Source organism: Pan paniscus, chromosome 14, assembly GCF_029289425.2.
Source record: "Pan paniscus chromosome 14, NHGRI_mPanPan1-v2.0_pri, whole genome shotgun sequence".
Classification (NCBI taxonomy): Eukaryota; Metazoa; Chordata; class Mammalia; order Primates; family Hominidae; genus Pan; species Pan paniscus.
In genome coordinates, this window is record NC_073263.2 from 30,514,318 (window position 1) to 30,533,956 (window position 19,639).

Here is a 19,639-nt window from a genome sequence, read left to right on the forward strand (position 1 = left end):
GCCCTCCCTGGGCTGTCGCACCAGGCTGGGAGCCATGGCCTTCAGCTGCCGCCTCTAACCCGAATTGATTTTTCTTCCACAGAGATTTTGTCTTTCACAGAGGTAGTGCTTTTCGTCCTAATTCTGCCCACAGATGCAGCAGGTTCACCAGTTCAGCCTTTTGGGTCTGTGGAGGGAGAAACACTCTAGCTGTGACGCTAGTGGCATGATTACCGTGTAGTCAGCTCCATCATAGTCTCTTGTGGCAATAATTGGCCATTGCTGCTGTATAGTTGGGTAACTGTGATTCCACAGTGGCTATGGAGCAGTGAAGGATTGTTCAAGTACAAATTCCCTAGAATTGTGCTCCCAAAAGAGTGAATGAAATGCATATTTTCATTCCAATTCATTCCGTTGTAAATTAAGAATGGAAAATGAAAATACTTAATTAGTGCAGAAAATATCTAATACACTCAGTTTCTATATGATGGGAAGGCAAACAGGAGAGACAGGAGGGAGGATCCCCTCCTAGCACCCCGACAGCACCCCTTTGGACGCTTCTCTTCCCTTTCTAACCACCCTGTTTTCCCACTGTCTCCCCATTTCATCCCCTTCTTGTCTGGGAACTGTTGGAGTCCCCCAGGATTGATCCTTCTAGGCTTATCTTCTTTTTGTGACCATATCCTGCACAGGGCTTCAAGTGCTGCATAAAGGTGCCAACAACTCTCTAACCTTTATCTCTGACTTGGACTTTCTTCCTACTTTTTCAGACCAGAATATCTAACTGTCTACCAGACAGTTCCATGTGGGTGTCACAGCAGGGCCTCCAACTTGACATGTGCAAAATCACACTCCTTGTCCTCCTCAAACCTTCCAGACTTTGAGAGTTCAGTTAAGAGGGTCCTAGCTGCTCAATTTAGAAGGGAAGGCAGCTTCCTTGAGACTGCAGTTTGATCACCAGGTCTCTTTGATTCTGCCTCCAAAGCTCTTTTTCCCCCGGGTGAATTCGCCCCTTTACCTCCAGGCTTGGGCCTCTAATGGCTACTCTGTGCCACTTCATCCCCCACTGCTGGGAGAGTCACCCTCCAAATGGTAGGCTTGATGTGTCCCCACTGCCCAGCTTTGGTCCGAAATAGGATGAGGTTGATGGTGACTGATGACTAACTGTTATTGAATAATTACAACAGATGGGGCTCTCAGGTGTTGTATTAGCTTCCTGTGGCTGCTATATGTTCCCACAGACTGGTGGATTCAAACAACAAAAATGTATTTGCTCACAGCTCTGAAGGTCGAGAGCCTGAAATCAAGGTCTGGACAAGTCTGCACTCCCTCTACAGGCCCTAGGGGAGAAGTGGTCCTTGCGTCTTCCAGCTTCAGGTAGCCATCGGCACTGCTAGTGATAGCAGTGGCTGCTGCCATCACGCTGGCTGCAGCAGGGAAGCACAGCTGGGGCTGCAACACTCCATGGAGCCCGTGGGAGCTGCCCCTTCTGAGTTGGGATGGGAGCTCCCTGTGCCGCTACAGCCGCCCAAACCGCAGCTGCAGACCCAGGCCTCCTGCTCTATGGAGCAAGCAGGAGCCCTGCAGTCCTGGGCGAGGTTACAGCCACCCAAACTGCGGCTGTGGGCCTGAGCCTCCCTGTGCCTCTGAGCCTCCCTGTGGAACCCACGGCTGCAGACCTGGGCCTTTCACTCCATGAAGCAGGCAGGAGCCAGGGACAAGTGGGAGCTTTGCCTCTTCCAAGTTGGTGGGGCAGGAGCTCCCTGGTGCAGCTGCAGCTGCCCTCCCAGGCACAGGACCTGGGCATCTCTGCAGCCTGCACCCTTGGACTCCCCAGGAAGGACACCCTTCACCCATCCATCCCTGCAGGCTCAGGGGTATCTGGTCCCACTGCCAGGCAATACCCCACCCCCATCCCTGCAGGCTAAAGGGTATCTGCTCCCACTGCCTGGCCTCTCTCCACTGGCTCTGATCTCAGAGTGGGGTTGGGACCAAGCCCCAGGGCTGTGAATGGCAGCAGGAGGCAGACAGAGTCCTGGGTGGAAGGGGCTGGGGTCCCCAGTAAGGCCCCACCCTCCGACCAGGGAGGGCCTGAAGTCTGGGGACCAGGCTGCCAGTCAGGAATCTGAGTGGAGACTCATGCTGCCTCCTCCAGCCTGCGCATGGCCACCCATGGACCAATCAGCATGCACTTCCTTCCCTCTGAAGTCCATAAAAACCCTGGGTTCAGCCAGAGCAGGGAAGAGGACAGCCAGAGAATGAAGAGGGCAGGGAGAGACAAGGGAACCCCCAGCTGTAGAGGAGTATGCTCTCTGCTGATAGCTGGAGATGATGGGGCAACTAGCTGCAGAAAGGAAGGAGTACCCTTTCGACTGCCGACAGACAGGAGCTACGCTCTCTGCTGAGAGCTTCAGAGACCTGCAGAGATCTCTGAATGACTTGCCTATGGAGAGGAGCTACGCTGCCTAGGGTCTCCTCTCTACTGACAGCTGAACACTTGACCAGATGACCTGCCTACAGAGAGAAGCTACCCACTCCTCCGAGCTGTTCTAACACTAAAACTCTTCTTCACTCTTCACCTCAATGCGGGACAAAAACTCTGGCAAAGGCACTGCAGCCACAGAGTTTTCCAGCCAGAAAAATCAACACCCCAGAGATCCTGTAACGCTAGCTTGTGGCCTCATTACTCCAGGTCTCTGTCTCTGTCTTATAAGCACACTTGTAATTGCATTTAGGGTACACGAGGATAATCCAGGATGATTTCCTAATCTCGAAATCTTTAATTGCATGTGCAAAGACCCCTTTTCCCAATAAGGTAAGATTCACAGGTTTTGGGGATTAGGACATGGACATATCTTTTTTGTAGTGTCACCATGTGGCACACTACAAGCAACTTATATATATCAATACCTTGAATCCTCAAAACAAAGTGAGGGAATAAAATAATATATGTGAAAATATTTTGTAAAGTATAATAGAATATACATGTTACTATTTTATAATATTTTTAAAGCTTTATATTTTCCTAATGGTGAACACATCCAGTAGATTGTCAAGGTTAGCAGAATGAGGCTTTAGGATGCTTTGCTGACCTGTCATTAGCCATCTTTCCCTTTGCTCCATTCACATGGGGCTATTTGTTGTGTCTCATCTCAGACTCTCATACCTCATGCTACTTCCTCTGTAAATTGTTTTACTTCATGTCTTGTGTTTCTCTTTCAAACATCTACTAAATTAAATCGCAGCTCAGATGCCACCTATGCTATGATAACCCCTGGGCCTGCCCTTGCTGCCACATCTTCTCATCCAAGCAAAAAGAATTGCACCCTCTTCATGTTCCCTGTGACACATAGGACATCAGCACCACATTAAACTTGTGCTCATAGGATACATAGCTCATCTCTTGGCCTATGAGTTCTCCAAGGCCAGGTCAAGACTCTGTGTCCCAGTGCTCCACAGAGCTGGGTCCACGGGAGGGCTTGGGGACTTGTTTGAAGGAGGAACAGAAAATGAGAGAAGAAAGAATTAGGAAGACGTAATCACAGGAAAGATGGATATGAGTTACACAAAAGGACATTGAGACACTGAGAAGAAAGTAGTGACATGCAGAGAACATACTAGGAACAGATTTTCAGAATATTGTGATTACAGATTTCTCAATGAACATTTCTGTTAATGAAGAAAATTAATTCCAATGGCATACTGTACTTTCAGAAGCTTTGTCAATGCAGGTAAAAAGCATAGAAATACAGCCCTTACAAAAAGAGTTGTAGTAAGGGAAATCATTAACATGAAATTAAAGGAAGATGTACCAAAGATCAAGTGTGCATCCAAGCAGGTTAGGATTAGGGAGTGGAGGGAGTGCCTGATCTGTACAAAGGTAACAATGGAAGAGGGAGGCTCTCATGGCCTCAGTTCCTGGAAACGGTAAGGCATGCTGCTCTTGTCCGTCAGACTCCTGATCCAGGCACCTGGCAATTGGTGACCCCAGCTGCCAAACTATCTTCAGAAGGGATAGGACCCTAAACGGGCGAGAACACAGAGGGGCGTGTCGTGCTTGCCCACATGATTGATTGGGAGGTGCTGCCTGGAGTGCTGTTCTGCCAGGCTTTTTGAGGCATATCTGAGCCTAATAGAAATGTGATCTGGACTGTTAGAGTTGTTTGCCTTAGAAAAAAGAAGGAAAATTCACGTGTGGCTTTTGTGCAGAATATCCTTCCTGATCGTTCCGAAAGTCCAATGCCGAAGTTCAAATCAGGTTAGAGAAGGCTTCTTTTACGAGTGGCATGCCTCACAATTTCTTCCCTTTTACTTGTTCATACTTGTAATTCTTTTAACAAAGAACATTGAATTCTGCTATTGGGATAAAATGCTTTCAAGCGTAAAGCGATGCCCACTAAAGAAGGAGTATTGGAGAATGATGTCATTTCTTGTAGAGCAGAATTAGAGAGCAGACACTACGAGTGCATAGAAGCACAGTTACAGAGTGGGGAATACAAGGGGCTAAGGCTTCAGTTATCTGACTAAGGGGCTCTTAAGTGGAGGTAGAACTTCAGCCAGGGTTAAGGGCACAGGTAATAGTTGCAGATGATCAGATCCTGATTGGAAATGAGAGTCTGTTAAATTATAAACAAGACTTGATTGGGATAGATGTGGAGATGAACATTAAGAGGTTCACAGATAACAGGAACCATAAATATTTGGCCAGAGCTCCCTATGCTAAGCAGTAGCATATAGCTTTTTAAAATATTGGGAAATTGAAGAAAAATACTTAATAGCAATTGTAATAGGACACATGAAGGGGAACAAATACAGGCAATGAGGTGGCTACAGTATTCTAGGGATGAAGGGATACATCCTAGAGAACACTGTGTATTCAAAAAGTAGAGATGTTCAACCAAGGTTCTCATGACATATATAAAGCAGCAGGTAACCACCCAGATATGAAGAGTGAGAGAATGACTGAATTTTAAATTTAAAATGTATATTCCTGAGAAATTTGGTGGTACTTCGTTGACAATGGGAGGTTGGGGCAAATAAACAGTGTTGTTGCTGGTATCTACCTGTCTTAGTCCATTTTCTGTTGCTGTAACAGAATACTACATACTGGGTAATTTATAAGGAAAAGAAAACTACTTTAGCTGATGGTTCTAGAGGATGGAAAGTCCAAGAGCATGGCACTGGCATCGGGTGAGGGCCTATTAGCTGCATTGTAACATGATGGAGGGCATTGCATGGTGATAGGGCAAGAATGTGCTAGCCCAGGTCTCTCATCCTCTTTTTATAAAGCCACCAGTCCCATCATGGGGACCCCTCTCTGATTACCTCATCTAATCTTAATTACCTCTCAAAGGCCTCACCTGCAAATGCTATCAACATATACATTTGGGGATTAAGTTCCCAATACACAACATTTGGGGGACAAATTCAAACAATAGCACTACCAGTGGTAAATTCTCAGCTGGCATCCTCCTGGAACCATCAGCAGTGTTTGACTCCCTTCTCTGGGACACTTTTTTTGACTTTCAGGATGCCACTGGCTCCTGGTTTCTTCATCACCTCTCTAACAGTTCTTTTCAGCCCCTTCACTGGCTCCTCGTTCTCTCTCCAAATTCTTGACATTGGAGTGTTCCAGGTCTCAGCCTTGGAACTTCTGCTCCAAGTCTACTCCCTCCTTCATTGATCTCCCCACTCTCATAGCTTTAAATGGCATCTACACCACAGAATTTTGCACAACCATTACAAGACATGAATTAGAACTACGCCAGATGACTTGGAGGAGTTTTCTATCACACACTGTTAGTGACAGATATAAGAAAAAGACACTCTGTGTCGTATGAGCCCACTTTTGTGAAACAAAATGTTGATAACTGAAACCCGATATGTCTATGTATAAATCAGCATGTGATTACCTCCACATGTATGCAAAGAAACAGGCAAAATTGTTAACATGTGCAGCCTGGGAGGAGGGATAGGAAGGAGAGTGGCAATGGCAGGGAAAGGAAGAAGTAAGGGGGTGTTCATTATAAAACTTGATGTGTGTGATATGATCCCGTGTGTGTAAAGTCATTCCGTGTGTCTATAGGTACATCTAATATGATGCATGTAAAGTTGGTGGCTAAAACATAATAGTAGGTCTCTTAAAATGATAGAGTTTCAGATGAATTACTTTCCTCTTTATATTTTTATGTCTGTCTTTAATTCTTTAAAATAGCATGCATGAATGCTCAGGAGAAACAGTAGAACTATCTTTTATTTTGGGGTGAAACACAGATAAGTCAAACTTCCTCATTCCTATTAGAGGCTGTATTTTGGCCTTTATTCCTTAGACTCTAAAGATAAACCATCCAAAATGTCTTTTTCTCTTGCAAAATTATCTTAATTGTTAAAACAACATTTCTTCAAAATATTCTGGTTTGCCATATTTAAAACTGCTTTATTGTACTTTTAGCAGGTGACCCCAACTGGGATTCCTATGCTACCACTATGAGGACTGCATTCACGCCTAAAACAGGAGCAGTGCCTGCCTTAATTCGGTAGATCATTATTTGAGTTGGATTGATATACATGTTTTAATTTGTTGACTTGTCTTTTATGACTCAGAATCCAAACACATAGACAGTAATTAGAGAAGCTTGGTAAAAATGCTCTTGGGTACGGGCTACTGTGTGCACACCTCTGCTCCAAGCATCTGTGATACCCCTTCCCCTCAAACAGTATCCAAACCTCCTATAGGGAAACCGAGAAAATGGCTACCAATTTTTCATAAAGTTCCTGTGTATTGTGGTTTACAGCAGACCCAATATATAGGTTAATAAGGTTGTGCTACCTAAACATTCACGTGACCTGAATCCATTCCCTAATATAGAGTAGGCAGGCAATGACAATTGAGTGAATAGATGAATGGATGAATAAATACTTGTTATCATAGCATCACCCAGACTAGTCTTGGAAGCTGGAAGAAGGCCACTGTCCCCCTCTTCTTACCTCCACTCCTCCAGATACTGCAATATTGGCTTCAGCTTCTCCTCCAATTCAACCTGAGATGAGGGTAGTGGGAGTTTCTAAACATCAGCTGCCTTTTTTTTTTTTTTTTTGAGACAGAGTCTCGCTCTGTCGCCCAGGCTGGAGTGCAGTGGTACGATCTCGGCTCACTGCAAGCTCCGCCCCCTGGGTTCACGCCATTCTCCTGCCTCAGCCTCCCGAGTAGCTGGGACTACAGGCGCCCGCCACCACGCCGGGCTAATTTTTTGTGTATTTAGTAGAGACGGGGTTTCACCGTGTTAGCCAGTATGGTCTCGATCTCCTGACCTCGTGATCCACCTACCTCGGCCCCCCAAAGTGCTGGGATTACAGGCATCAGCTGCCTTTCTAAGCTTCTAAGCTCATCAGTAGGTGCGTGAGAGCGGGATTAGGGGAGCTCCATCATCTTTTTGTGTGTGTGTGTGACGGAGTCTCGCTGTCACCCAGGCTGGAGTGCAGTGGCGCCATCTTGGCTCATTGCAAGCCCTGCCTTTTGGGTTCACGCCATTCTCCTGCCTCAGCCTCCCGAGTAGCTGGGACTACAGGCGCCCGCCACCACACCTGGCTAATTTTTTGTATTTTTAGTAGAGAGAGGGTTTCACTGTATTAGCCAGGACGGTCTTGATCTCCTGACCTTGTGATCCACCTGCCTCGCCCTCCCCAAGTGTTGGGATTACAGGCGTGAGCCACCGCACCCGGCTGCCCCATCATCTTTTACTGTGTCACTGGTAGGTATGAAATCAGCATAGGGAGCCTTCAATTATCATCTTCATTCTGTGAATTGTGTCCAGTGAGAATCTTTTCACCTTAAGCCTGGCCAACATGGTGAAACCCCGTCTCTACCTAAAATACAAAAATTAGCCAGGTGTGGTGGCAGGCACTTGTAATCCCAGCTACTCGGGAGGTGGAGGCACGACAATTGCTTGAACTCCGGAGGTGGAGGTTGCAGTGAGCCGAGATCACACCACTGCACTCCAGCCTGTGTGACACAGTGAGACTCTGTCTCAAAAATAAATAAATAAATAAAAAATTTCATCTTAAAAGTTCAAGATATTGAAAAGTGGAGTATTGGTAAGACCATGGCTATGGAGTTAGGCAGAAATGGCTTCTATTCTTAGCCCCCTGCTCTTACCCGTATTATCCCTGCTACCTTGAGCAAGTAACAAGCCATCTGGGGCTCAGTTTTGTCATTAGTGAAATGGGGACAATGATACCTGCCTAAAGTGGCTGTTCTGAGGACACAAAGCACTAGGACAGTGACTAACACAAAGAAGTTAGTCATTTTCATTCATTTTTCCCACCATAGTATGTGATAGATTTCCAAAAAGTACAAGGCTACAAGATTCCAGATTTCTGAGTTACTAGCTATCCCAGTGAGTCCGTAACTGGGAAATTTTATCATCTGACTGTAATGAAAGTGCCAGCTATATAACTGTAACAGTAGCCTGAAGAAGAAATGTTTAGGATGAAAGCCAAAAACAAATAGATAACTTAGGGAGTCTAGGTCAGTGATGTTTGAATTTATATATTTATAAACTTCTCACAAAAGTTTTCAGTATAAAAATTTTAACTTTTTTATTTCAAATAGCTTTTGCGGTACAAGTGGTTTTTGGTTACATGGGTGTATTGCATAATGGTGAGATCTGAGATTTTAGGGTACCCGTAACTAAAGTAGTGTACATTGTACCCAATATGTAATTTCTTATTCCTCACCCACTGCCACCTCCCTCTCTGCTTCTGAGTCTCCATAGTCCATTATGTCATTCTGTATGCCTTTGGGTACCCATAGCTTAGTTCCCACTTATCAGTGAGAACGTATGGTATTTGGTTTTCCATTCCTGAGTTACTTCACTTAGAATAATGGCCTCCAGCTCCATCCAAGTTGCTGCAAAAGACATTATTTCATCTTTCTTATGGCTGTGTAATATTCCATGGTATATATATATATACCACTTTTTTTAAACCACTCACTAATCAATGGGCCCTTAGGTTGGTTTTATATCTTTAAAATTGTGAATTGTGCTGTGGTAAACATACATGTACAGTTGTCTTTTTAATAAAATGACTCCTTTTCCTTTGGGTAGATACCTAGTGGTGGCATTGCTGGATCAAACGATAGATCTACTGTTAGTTCCTTAAGAAATATTCATACTGTTTTCCATAGAGGTTGTACTAATTTACATTCCCACCATCAGGGTATAAGTGTTCTCTTTTCACCACATCGTTGCCAGCATCTATTGGTTTTTTGACTTTTTAATAATTAAATTCAATAATATTTTTTGCAGGAGTGGGGTGGTATCTCATTGCAGTTTTCATTTGTATTTCCCTGATGATTAGCAATGTTGAGCATTGTTTTTCATATGTTTTTGGCCATTTGTATACCTTCTTTTGAGACATGGCTGTTCATGTCATTTATCAACATTTTGATAGGATTTTTTTCTTGGTGATTTCTTTGAGTTCCTTGTAGATTTGGGATGTTAGTCCTTTGTTAGCTTCACAGTTTGCAAATATTTTTCTCCCATTCTGTGGGTTGTCTGATTATTCTAATTATTCTTTTTGCGTATAAAAGCATTTTAGTTAAATTAGGTCCCATTTATTTATTTATTTTTGTTGCATTTGCTTTTGGGGTCTTAATCATGAATTATTTGCCTAGGCCAATGTCCAGAAGAGTTTTTCCTAAGTTATCTCCTAGAATTTTTATGGTTTCCAGTCTTATATTTAAGTCTTTTATCTGTCTTGAGTTGATTTTTATAAGGTGAGAGATGCTAGCCAATTTTCCCAGCACCATTTATTAAATATGGTGTCCTTTCCCAAATTTATGTTTTTGTATGCTTTGTCAAAGATCACTTCATTGTCAGTATTTGGCTTTATTTCTGGGTTCTCTATTCTGTTCCGTTGGTCAATGTGCCTACTTTATTTTTTAAACCAGTACCATGCTCTTTTGGTAACTATAGTCTTGTAGTATAATTTAAAGTCTAGTAATGTGATGCCTTCAGATTTATTCTTTTTACTTAGGATTGTTTTGGCTATTTGGGCTCTCTTTTGGTTCCGTATGAATTTTAGACTTGTTTTTTCTAATTCTGTGAAAAATGATGTTGGTATTTTGATAAGAATTGCATTGACTCTGTAGATTGCTTTGAGCAGTGTAGTCATTTTCATGATATTGATTCTTCTGATCCATGAAACACACCCATGGGATGTGTTTCCATTTGTTAGTGTTACCTATGATTTCTTTCAGTAGTGTTTTGTAGCTCTCCTTGTAGAGATATTTCACCTCCTCCTTGGTTAAGTATATTCCTGGGTATTTTATTTTTTGCAGCTGTTGTACAATGGATTGAGTTATTGATTTGATTCTCAGCTTGGTCATTGTTGTATATAGCAGTGCTACTGATTTGTGTACATTGATTTTGTAACTTGAGACTTTACAGAATTCATTTATCCAAACTCTAGGTATATGATCATATCATCAGCAAACAGCAATATTTTGACTTTCTCTTTTCAAATGTGGATACACTTTATTTCTTTCTCTTGCTTGATTGTTCTGGCTAGGACTTCCAGTACTATGTTGAATAGAAGTGGTGAAAGTGGGCATCCTTTTCTTGTTCCAGGCCTCAGAGGAAATGCTTTCAACTTTTCCCCATTTGGTGTAATGAAAACTGTGGTTTTGTCATAGATGGCTCTAATTTTTTTTAAGGTATATTCCTTAGACGTCTAGTTTGTTGAAGGTTTTTATCATAATGGGATACTGGATTTTATTGAATGCTTTTTCTGCATCTATTGAAATGATCATATGATTTTTGTTTTTTGATTCCGTTTATGTGACATATCATATTTGACATGCATATGTTAAAGCATGCCTGCATCCCTGGGATGAAACCCACTTGATTATTGCATATTATATTTTTGATGTGCTATTGAATTCAGTTAGTATTTTGTTGAGGATTTTTGTATCAATGTTCATCAGGGATATTGGTCTGTAGTTTTCTACAGACCAGTATTCCTGGTTTTGGGTATCAGAGTGATACTGGCTTCATAAAATGAGTCGGAGAGGATTCCCTCTTTCTCAATCTTTTGGAATAGTTTCAGTAGGATTGGCACCAATTCTTCTTTGAACATCTGATAGAATTCAGCTGTGAATCCATCTGGCCCTGGCTTTTTTTGAAGTCCACAGTTTTTTTTATTACTGACTCAATCTTACTGCGTGTTATTGGTCTGCTCAGGGTTTCTATTTCTTCCTGATTTAATCTAGGAGGCTTGTGTGTTTCCAAGAATTTATTCATTTCCTCTGGATTTTCTAGTTTGAGTGCATTGAGGTGCTCATAGTTGTCTTGAATGATCTTTCATAATTCTGTGGTGTCAGTTGAAATGTCTCTAGTTCCATTTCAAATTGAGTTTATTTGAATATTCTCTCTTCTTTTCTTGGTTAATCTAGTTTATGGTCTATCAATTTTACCTTTTCAGAGAACAAGCTTTTTGTTTCATTGATTTTTTTTTTTGCTGTTTAATTTCATTTTTTCTTCTCTGATCTTATTTCTTTTCTTGTACTAGCTTTGGGTTTAGTTTGTTTTTGTTTCTCTAGTTCCTTGAAGTATGAAATTAGGTTGTCAATTTGTGATCTTTCAGACTTTTTGCTGTAGGCATTTAGTGCTATAAACTTTCCTCTTAGCACTGCTTTTACTGTATCCCAGAAGTTTTGATAACTTGTGTTACTATTATCATTTATTTCAAAGGGTTTTTTAATTTCCATCTTGATTTCACTGTTAACCCAAAAATCATGCAGGAGCAGATTGTTTAATTTCTATGTATTTGTATAGTTTTGAGAGTTCCTTTTGGAGTTGATTTTTAGTTTCATTCCACTGTGATCTGAGAAGATACCTGATATGACTTTTATTGTTTAAAATTTATTGAGACTTGTTTTGTGGCCTATTGTATGGTCTATATTGAAGAATGTCCCATGTGCTGATGAGAAAAATGTATATTCTGCAATTCTTGGGTAGAACTTTTTGTAAATATTTGTTAGGTCCATTTGTTCTAGAGTGTAGTTTAAGTCCATTCTTTCTTTGTTGACTTTCTGTCTCAATGATCTGTCTAGTGCTGTCAATGGAGTGTTGGAGTCCCCAACTATTATTGTGTTGCTGTCTATCTCATTTCTTGGGTCTAGTAGTAAATATTTTATGAATCTGGGAGCTCCAGTGTTAGATGCATACAAATTTAGGATTGTAATATCTTCTTGTTGGATTAATCCTTTTATCATTATATAATGACTTTCTTTGTCTTTTTTTTACTGTTGTTGCTTTAAAGTCTGTTTTATCTGATATAAGAATACCTACTCCAGCTCGCTTTAGGTTTCCATTTGCATGCAATATCTTTTTCCACCCTTTTTCCTTGGGTTTATATGAATCCTTATGTTTTAGATCAGTCTCTTGAAGACAGCAGATATTTTGTGGTTTGTGGATTTTTTAAAATCCATTCTGCCAATCTATTAAGTGGAGTATTTAGGCCATTTATGTTCAATGTTCATAGTGAGATGTGAGGTACTGTTCTAATCATCATGTTAATTGCTACCTAGATACTTTGTTTTTTTCATTGTGTTATTGTTTTATAGGTCCTTTCAAGAGGTTCTATTCTGGCGTATATTGACCTTTTGTTTCAGGACTTAGAACTCCTTTTAGCATTTCTTGTAGGGCTGGTCTGGTAGTGACAAATTCCCTCAGCATTTGTTTGTCTGAAAATGACTTTATTTCTTCTTTGTTTATAAAACTTAGTTTTTCTGGATAAAAAATTCTAGGTTGAGAGTTATTCCCTTTAAGGCAGCTAAAGATAGGACCCCAATCCCTTCTGGTTTGTAAGGTTTCTGCTGAAAAGTCTGCTGTTAGTCTGATAGGTTTTTTTGTTTTGTTTTGCTTTTTAATAGGTTACCTGATGCTTTTGTCTCACTTGTCTCAGAATTATTTCCTTCACATTGACTTTAGACAGTCTGATGACTATAGGTGTTGGTAAAGTCCTTTTTGTGATGAATCTCCCAGGAGTTCTTTGAGCTTCTTGTATTTGGATATCTAAATTTCTAGCAAGCTCAGGAAAGTTTTCCTCAATTATTCCCTCAAATAATTTTTCCAAACTTTTTACTTACTCTTCTCCATTCTACATAATCCCATATTTCTTGGAGACTTTCCTCATTTCTTTTTATTCTTTTTTCTTTATTTTTGTCTGGGTTAATTCAAAAGCCTTGTCTTCTAGCTCTAAAATTCTTCTTCTACTTGTTCTAGTCTGTTAAAACTTTCCACTGCATTTTGTCATTCCCTAAATGTGTCTTTCATTTCTAGAAGTTCTGATTTTTTAAAAAATCTATTTCTTTAGAAAATTTTTTATTCATATCCTGAGTTGTTTCTTAATTTCTTTATGTTGGTTTTCACCTTCTTCCAGTATCTCTCTGAGTAGCTTAATAATCAACCTTTTGAATTCTTTATCTGATACTTCAAAGATTTCATTTTAGTTTAGATCCATTGCTGGAGAGCTAGTGTGATCTTTTGGGGATGTTATAGAACCTTGTTTTGTCATATTGCCAGAATTATTTTTCTGGTTCCTTCTCATTAGGGTAGACTATTTATTCTAATTATTCTTGAATTTATTTTTTATTTGATTTTTTAAAATTTCTTTTTTCCCCCTTAAGGATGTGACCTTAATGTTTACAGTTTATTACAGCCTAATTTGGCTCTTGGTGCTTTCAGGGGTGAAGTCTGCATAAGTTCCTTGGTTATAGAGAGTCTTTGTATGATGGCTTTGTCAAATGTCAACATAAATTTAAATAGCTGCAAAAGATTAAACTTCCTCCCCATCCTGCATATTGACATTTTAAAATAAAACTTTTCAATAAAACCAATGAATACTCTGAATGCTTTAGCAAATTAATACCTGCCATGATCTTTTAAATAAACACACAAATAAGCTCTTTTTGATCATTTATTTCATTTCTTTCTCTTCTTGAACTCTCATTCCCACTCCACTTCCTCCATAGACTTTTTCCCTGCTGTGATATATTTTATGTTTGGAAGCAATTTATTGATCATGCTATTATACTTCTTTGCAACTATTTTAGTATATTAATTGAAATTAATTTTTAAACATGTTATATGGCCCTAAGTACTGAGTTATCACAATTATTTTAGTACACAATTGCTCAAAGCAATAAATACATTATAAATGTTCATAATTATGAAATACAAAAGAAAATTTTTTTGCAACTGCATCTTAATGAGATAAATGTGGCTGTTTAGTTTTCAATTAGTTCATATATCTAGTTTTGAGCATTGTTATTTTCAGAATGAAACTGCACTCAGCATCAATTTTTTCTACTTCTCTCTTTTTTCAATTTATAGATTTTAATGTTAAGAAACTTTGTTCATATATATATAGAAATAAGTAAGTGCAAATGAAAGGAGTTTTAGTATAGCAGTGTCACTCAGTACTCTGAACTGTTTCTGAATTATGTCCCAGAAATCACAATGTGATTTTTAATGACTGATCAGCTGACAACTTGGTTCGGTACTCCTTAAATTTTATTGAAAGCTATTAATAAGATGATTTGTCCTCCAGTCATTGAGTTATTCCCTGTCTCAGTTTCTGAGAATATATTGAAAAGGCATGTCTTAACAAATGACTATTAAATTGCACCTGTTACTCTTTCACTTGGAAGCAACTTGTTTAATTTTCTATGTTCAAAAAGGATTTGGAAAATCGAAACACTAATTTTAATAAATTTCTATAATACACACTTTTTTATTATTATACTTTAAGTTTTAGGGTACATGTGCACAATGTGCAGGTTTGCTACATATGTATACATGTGCCGTGTTGGTGTGCTGCACCCATTAACTTGTCATTTAGCATTAGGTATATCTCGTAATGCTATCCCTCCCCTCTCCCCCCACCCCACAACAGTCCCTGGTGTGTGATGTTCCTCTTCCTGTGTCCATGTGTTCTCATTGTTCAATTCGCACCCACGAGTGAGAACATGCAGTGTTTGGTTTTTTGTCCCTGTGATAGTTTGCTGAGAATGATGGTTTCCAGCTTCATCCATGTCCCTACAAATGACATGAACTCATCATTTTTTATGGCTGCATAGTATTCCATGGTGTATATGTGCCACATTTTCTTAATCCAGTCTATCATTGTGGGACATTTGGGTTGGTTCCTAGTCTTTGCTATTGTGAATAGTGCTGCAATAAACATACGTGTGCATGTGTCTTTATAGCAGCATGATTTATAATCCTTTGGGTATATACCTAGTAATGGGATGGCTGGATCAAATGGTATTTCTAGTTCTAGATCCCTGAGGAATCGCCACACCAACTTCCACAATGGTTGAACTAGTTTATAGTCCCACCAACAGTGTAAAATTGTTCCTATTTGTCCACATCCTCTCCAGCACCTGTTGTTTCCTGACTTTTTAATGATTGCCATTCTAACTGGTGTGAGATGGTATCTCATTGTGGTTTTGATTTGCATTTCTCTGATGGCCAGTGATGGTGAGCATTTTTTCATGTGTTTTTTGGTCACATAAATCTCTTCTTTTGAGAAGAGTCTGTTCATATCCTTTGCCCACTTGTTGATGGGGTTGTTTGTTTTTTTCTTGTAAATTTGTTTGAGTTCATTGTAGATTCTGGATATTAGCCCTTTGTCAGATGAGTAGGTTGCAAAAATTTTCTCCCATTCTGTAGGTTGCCTGTTCACTCTGATGGTGGTTTCTTTTGCTGTGCAGAAGCTCTTTAGTTTAATTAGATCCCATTTGTCAATTTTGGCTTTTGTTGCCACTGCTTTTGGTGTTTTAGACATGAAGTCCTTGGCCATGTCTATGTCCTGAATGGTATTGCCTAGGTTTTCTTCTAGGGTTTTTATGGTTTTAGGTCTAATATGTAAGTCTTTAATCCATCTTGAATTAATTTTTGTATAAGGTGTAAGGAAGGGATCCAGTTTCAGCTTTCTACATATGGCTAGCCAGTTTTCCCAGCACCATTTATTAAATAGGGAATCCTTTCCCCATTGCTTGTTTTTGTCAGGTTTGTCAAAGATCAGATAGCTGTAGATATGCGGCATTATTTCTGACGGCTCTGTTCTGTTCCATTGGTCTATATCTCTGTTTTGGTACCAGTACCATGCTGTTTTGGTTACTGTAGCCTTGTAGTATAGTTTGAAGTCAAGTAGTGTGATGCCTCCAGCTTTGACTTTCTTCACAGAATTGGAAAAAACTACTTTAAAGTTCATATGGAACCAAAAAAGAGCCCACATTGCCAGGTCAATCCTAAGCCAAAATACAGACTTTTTTGATAAAAGGCTTTTATCATATTTTGAATATATTTTTATCAAAATCTTGGAGCTGAACATTTAGCTTATCCGGTTTATACCATCTTTACCTAGTTGGTAAAATCAGTCCTTGTTGTTCAAATCAATAAGTAAAATCAGGTTTATTTCATGTCAAAATAAAATCTAGCTATACTTTCAATCCAAATAAATGTTAATATATGTTTTGAGAATATTATAAAAACCACTGAAAAATAAATTATGGAATGCATATTATAGAGAAGACTATTAAAAGTAGACAAGGAAGTGTTAAAAGATTTGGGTCTGATATGATTAATTATATCCAAGTAACTTATACATTTAGCTACACATTTTATTGCATTATATCCAAAAATAATGCAATAAAATGTGTAGCTAAATGTATAAGTTGTTTGTGAAGTGAAGAGTATAATAAAAAGCATAATGTTTCCTAAATATATTCTCATATATATAGAATTCTGCTGCTTTCCTTTTGGGAATGATTAAATACCAATCACGTATAAAAACAGAAACAATTTTATTAATTTCATCAGACATCAAATCAAATATTTACTAGTATTCAGTGAAAGAAAGTTACATATAGTGAAAATTAATATTGGTCTGGCAGGTCAGCCTATACTTTCATTTATTGTTAAATATTTTACAACATAAAATAAAATGAAAATTGGCTGCATTGGAGTAAATATTTTGTAAAATGATTGGATTCAGAATAAAATTTAAATACTTTATTGAATGATTAATACAAAATCTGAAAAAAATACAAGATTCCTATTTCTCAGTTTTATCCAGTGAATCTTTAAAAATTTGCTGTCTCGGAAAAGATTCTGGGCATGGTGGCTCATGCCTGTAATCCCAACACTTTGGGAGGCCAAGGCGGGTAGGTCACCTGAGGTCAGGAGTTCAAGACCAGCCTGACCAATATGGTGAAACCCTGTCTTTACTAAAAATACAAAAATTAGACCAGTGTGGTGGCATGTGCCTGTTGTCCCAGCTACTCGGGAGGCTGAGACAGGAGAATTGCTTGAACCCAGGAAGTGGAGGTTGCTCCACCCTGGGTGACAGAGTAAGACTCTGTCAAATAAAAAAAAAAGGCAAGATTCTGGTTATATTTAAAGTAGTCAGCATGACCAATCTGTGCTGCTTCACCACCTCAGAGCTGCTTTTCTTTCCAGCTAATGGTATGTCCTAGAGATAAGATGATAAATGCCTATCTTTAAATGTGGGAGGAAAGGAGTCACTTTAAGCATTCTACATCCTCTCTTCTCTCAGAGGCCTCTCCCTAAAAAGAGGTGAACATTTTGTAATTGTTAGGAGATAGAAAACCAGACATTACTCTCAGCCATGCTCTATGACTTACCTAAATTCAGAGCCTCCCCACACATACCTAGTACCCTGGGTACAGCACAACCCTTCACTCTATAGAAATACACATGACATTGAGAACCACAAGCCCAGACAAGTGGTTCCAAGTGGAACTTGGATTACAAGGAAGTGTCTGTGAAATCACTCCGACCATGTTTCCCTTCACTGGGGGACCCCCTCAGGGTTGGAGGCTTATTCCTCGAGACAATGCACCATAGAAAAAGCCTGTGGAGAAATGGGGAAGGGAGAATCAGGCAAGGGGTAAAGGAAGAAAGAACCCACATACATTTGCAGGTTTGTTCTCAGGTGGATATGTTCTAGGAAAGAGTATATTGAGAAATTGAGATCTGAAAATTGATTCTTTTAAAGATTTTTGTGACTAAGTATGGTGGTCCACGGCTGTAATCCCAGCCTGTAGCATGCGCCTGTGGTCCCAGCTACTTGGGAGTTTGAGGTAGGAGGATCGCTTGAGGCTAGAGGTTCAAGACCAGCCTGGGCAACATAGTGAGACCTCATCTCAAAAAATAAAAATAAAAAATAAATCAGCTGGGCATGGTGGTACATGCCTGTAAGTCCTAACTACTTGGGAGGCTGAGGTGGGAGGATAGATTGAGCCCAGCAATTAGAGGCTGCAGTGAGCTATGATGGTACCACTGCACTCCAGCCTAGGCAACAGAGCAAGAATCTGTCTCAAAAAAAAAAAAAAAAAAAGCTATTTGTGCTGTGTCCCGTCCCTTTGGAAACTCTCCAGTTTATATCTGAATGACAATAGGATGATCATCCGGATGGATGTTTTTTTCTAACTTCCTAGATATTTGTTTCTTACAGAGATAATCTGAATCTATTCAGCCTTTTTTAAAAAAATAAGTCAAAATGAAATATTTTAAACATACACAAAGGAACAGACAACAAATCCCCCACTATGACCCAGCAACAGCAATCATCACTCGTTAGATACTGTTATCTGTACCCTCCACTAATCCTTCCCACTGGAGTATGTGGAAGCAAATCCCAGGCATTGTATCATTTCAATTCTAAAGATTTTGTATGTATCTCTAAAAGATAAGGATGTTTTAAAAATATGTAACAATTCTATTATCTCACCTTTAAGAAAACCAATTCCTTAATATCAAATAGCCAATCAGCAATCAAATCTCTCCAATTGTCTCATAACTTTTTTTTAAAAGGCAGTGGTTTGAAATTGAATCTAAAAAAGGTCCACACATTTCATTTGGTTATTGTCTCTTACCTCATTTAATCTTTAAAAAAAAAGAGAGAAAGAGAACTTTTTTTTTTTTTTCTGACAAATTCTTTGTTGAAGAAACAGAATCATTGTTCTGGGATTTTTTTTTTTTTGGTCTCCATGATGCCATTTAAATGATTTCTCTTTTCATGTATTTCCTGTAATCCAACATTCTGAAGACTTCATCTGATTCAAGTTTTGCATTTTGGCAAAGATATTTAATAAGTGATGATGCATGTATTCACTCAGAAGCTCATAGTGTCTGGTGGTCCTCTTTTGGAGCTGTGAGTGGACATTGCTGGCCATTGCCTAGATTCATTATTTCATTACGGGCTTGAAACTAGTGATATTTCAATTCTTGTATTTCTTCCCTTTATCAAATGGGAGATTTCTATAGAGAGAAGCTTTTCTTCACCAGCTATTTGGTTACACTGAAGTGCCATTTGTATTGGAGAGTGTTCAGCTCTTTAAAAAAATTAATGAAATAAATTTCATATTGTTATGTTTTTAAATTTTATTTTAGGCATCTGTACTTTTGTTAAAAGCCATCCTAAAATACAGGGTTGTTTTCCTTCAAGGAAAACCTGAAATTAAATTATTTCTGGCACCAACTCTTATGCCAATCAATCTTTTTAAAAAATGTAATGAGTAAAATGATTTGACATGTGTACTTTTGTGAGATTTGGTATTTAACCT

The 19,639-nt window shown here is 39.3% G+C and overlaps 1 protein-coding gene across 6 annotated transcripts in view; it reads left to right on the forward strand.

The window, feature by feature from the left end:
• TEX26 (testis expressed 26) overlaps positions 1-19,639 on the forward strand; it is a 50,022-nt gene that overhangs the window by 593 nt on the left and 29,790 nt on the right. For 5 of the 6 annotated variants that reach the window (XM_063595697.1, XM_003826862.5, XM_055096585.2 and 2 more), the window contains exon 2: positions 6,431-6,515. The exons of the other annotated variant lie outside the window; for it this stretch is intronic. In XM_063595697.1, the coding sequence (XP_063451767.1) occupies positions 6,431-6,515 (85 nt within the window). The remainder of the gene's footprint in view (positions 1-6,430; positions 6,516-19,639) is intronic. 6 annotated transcript variants of the gene reach the window in all.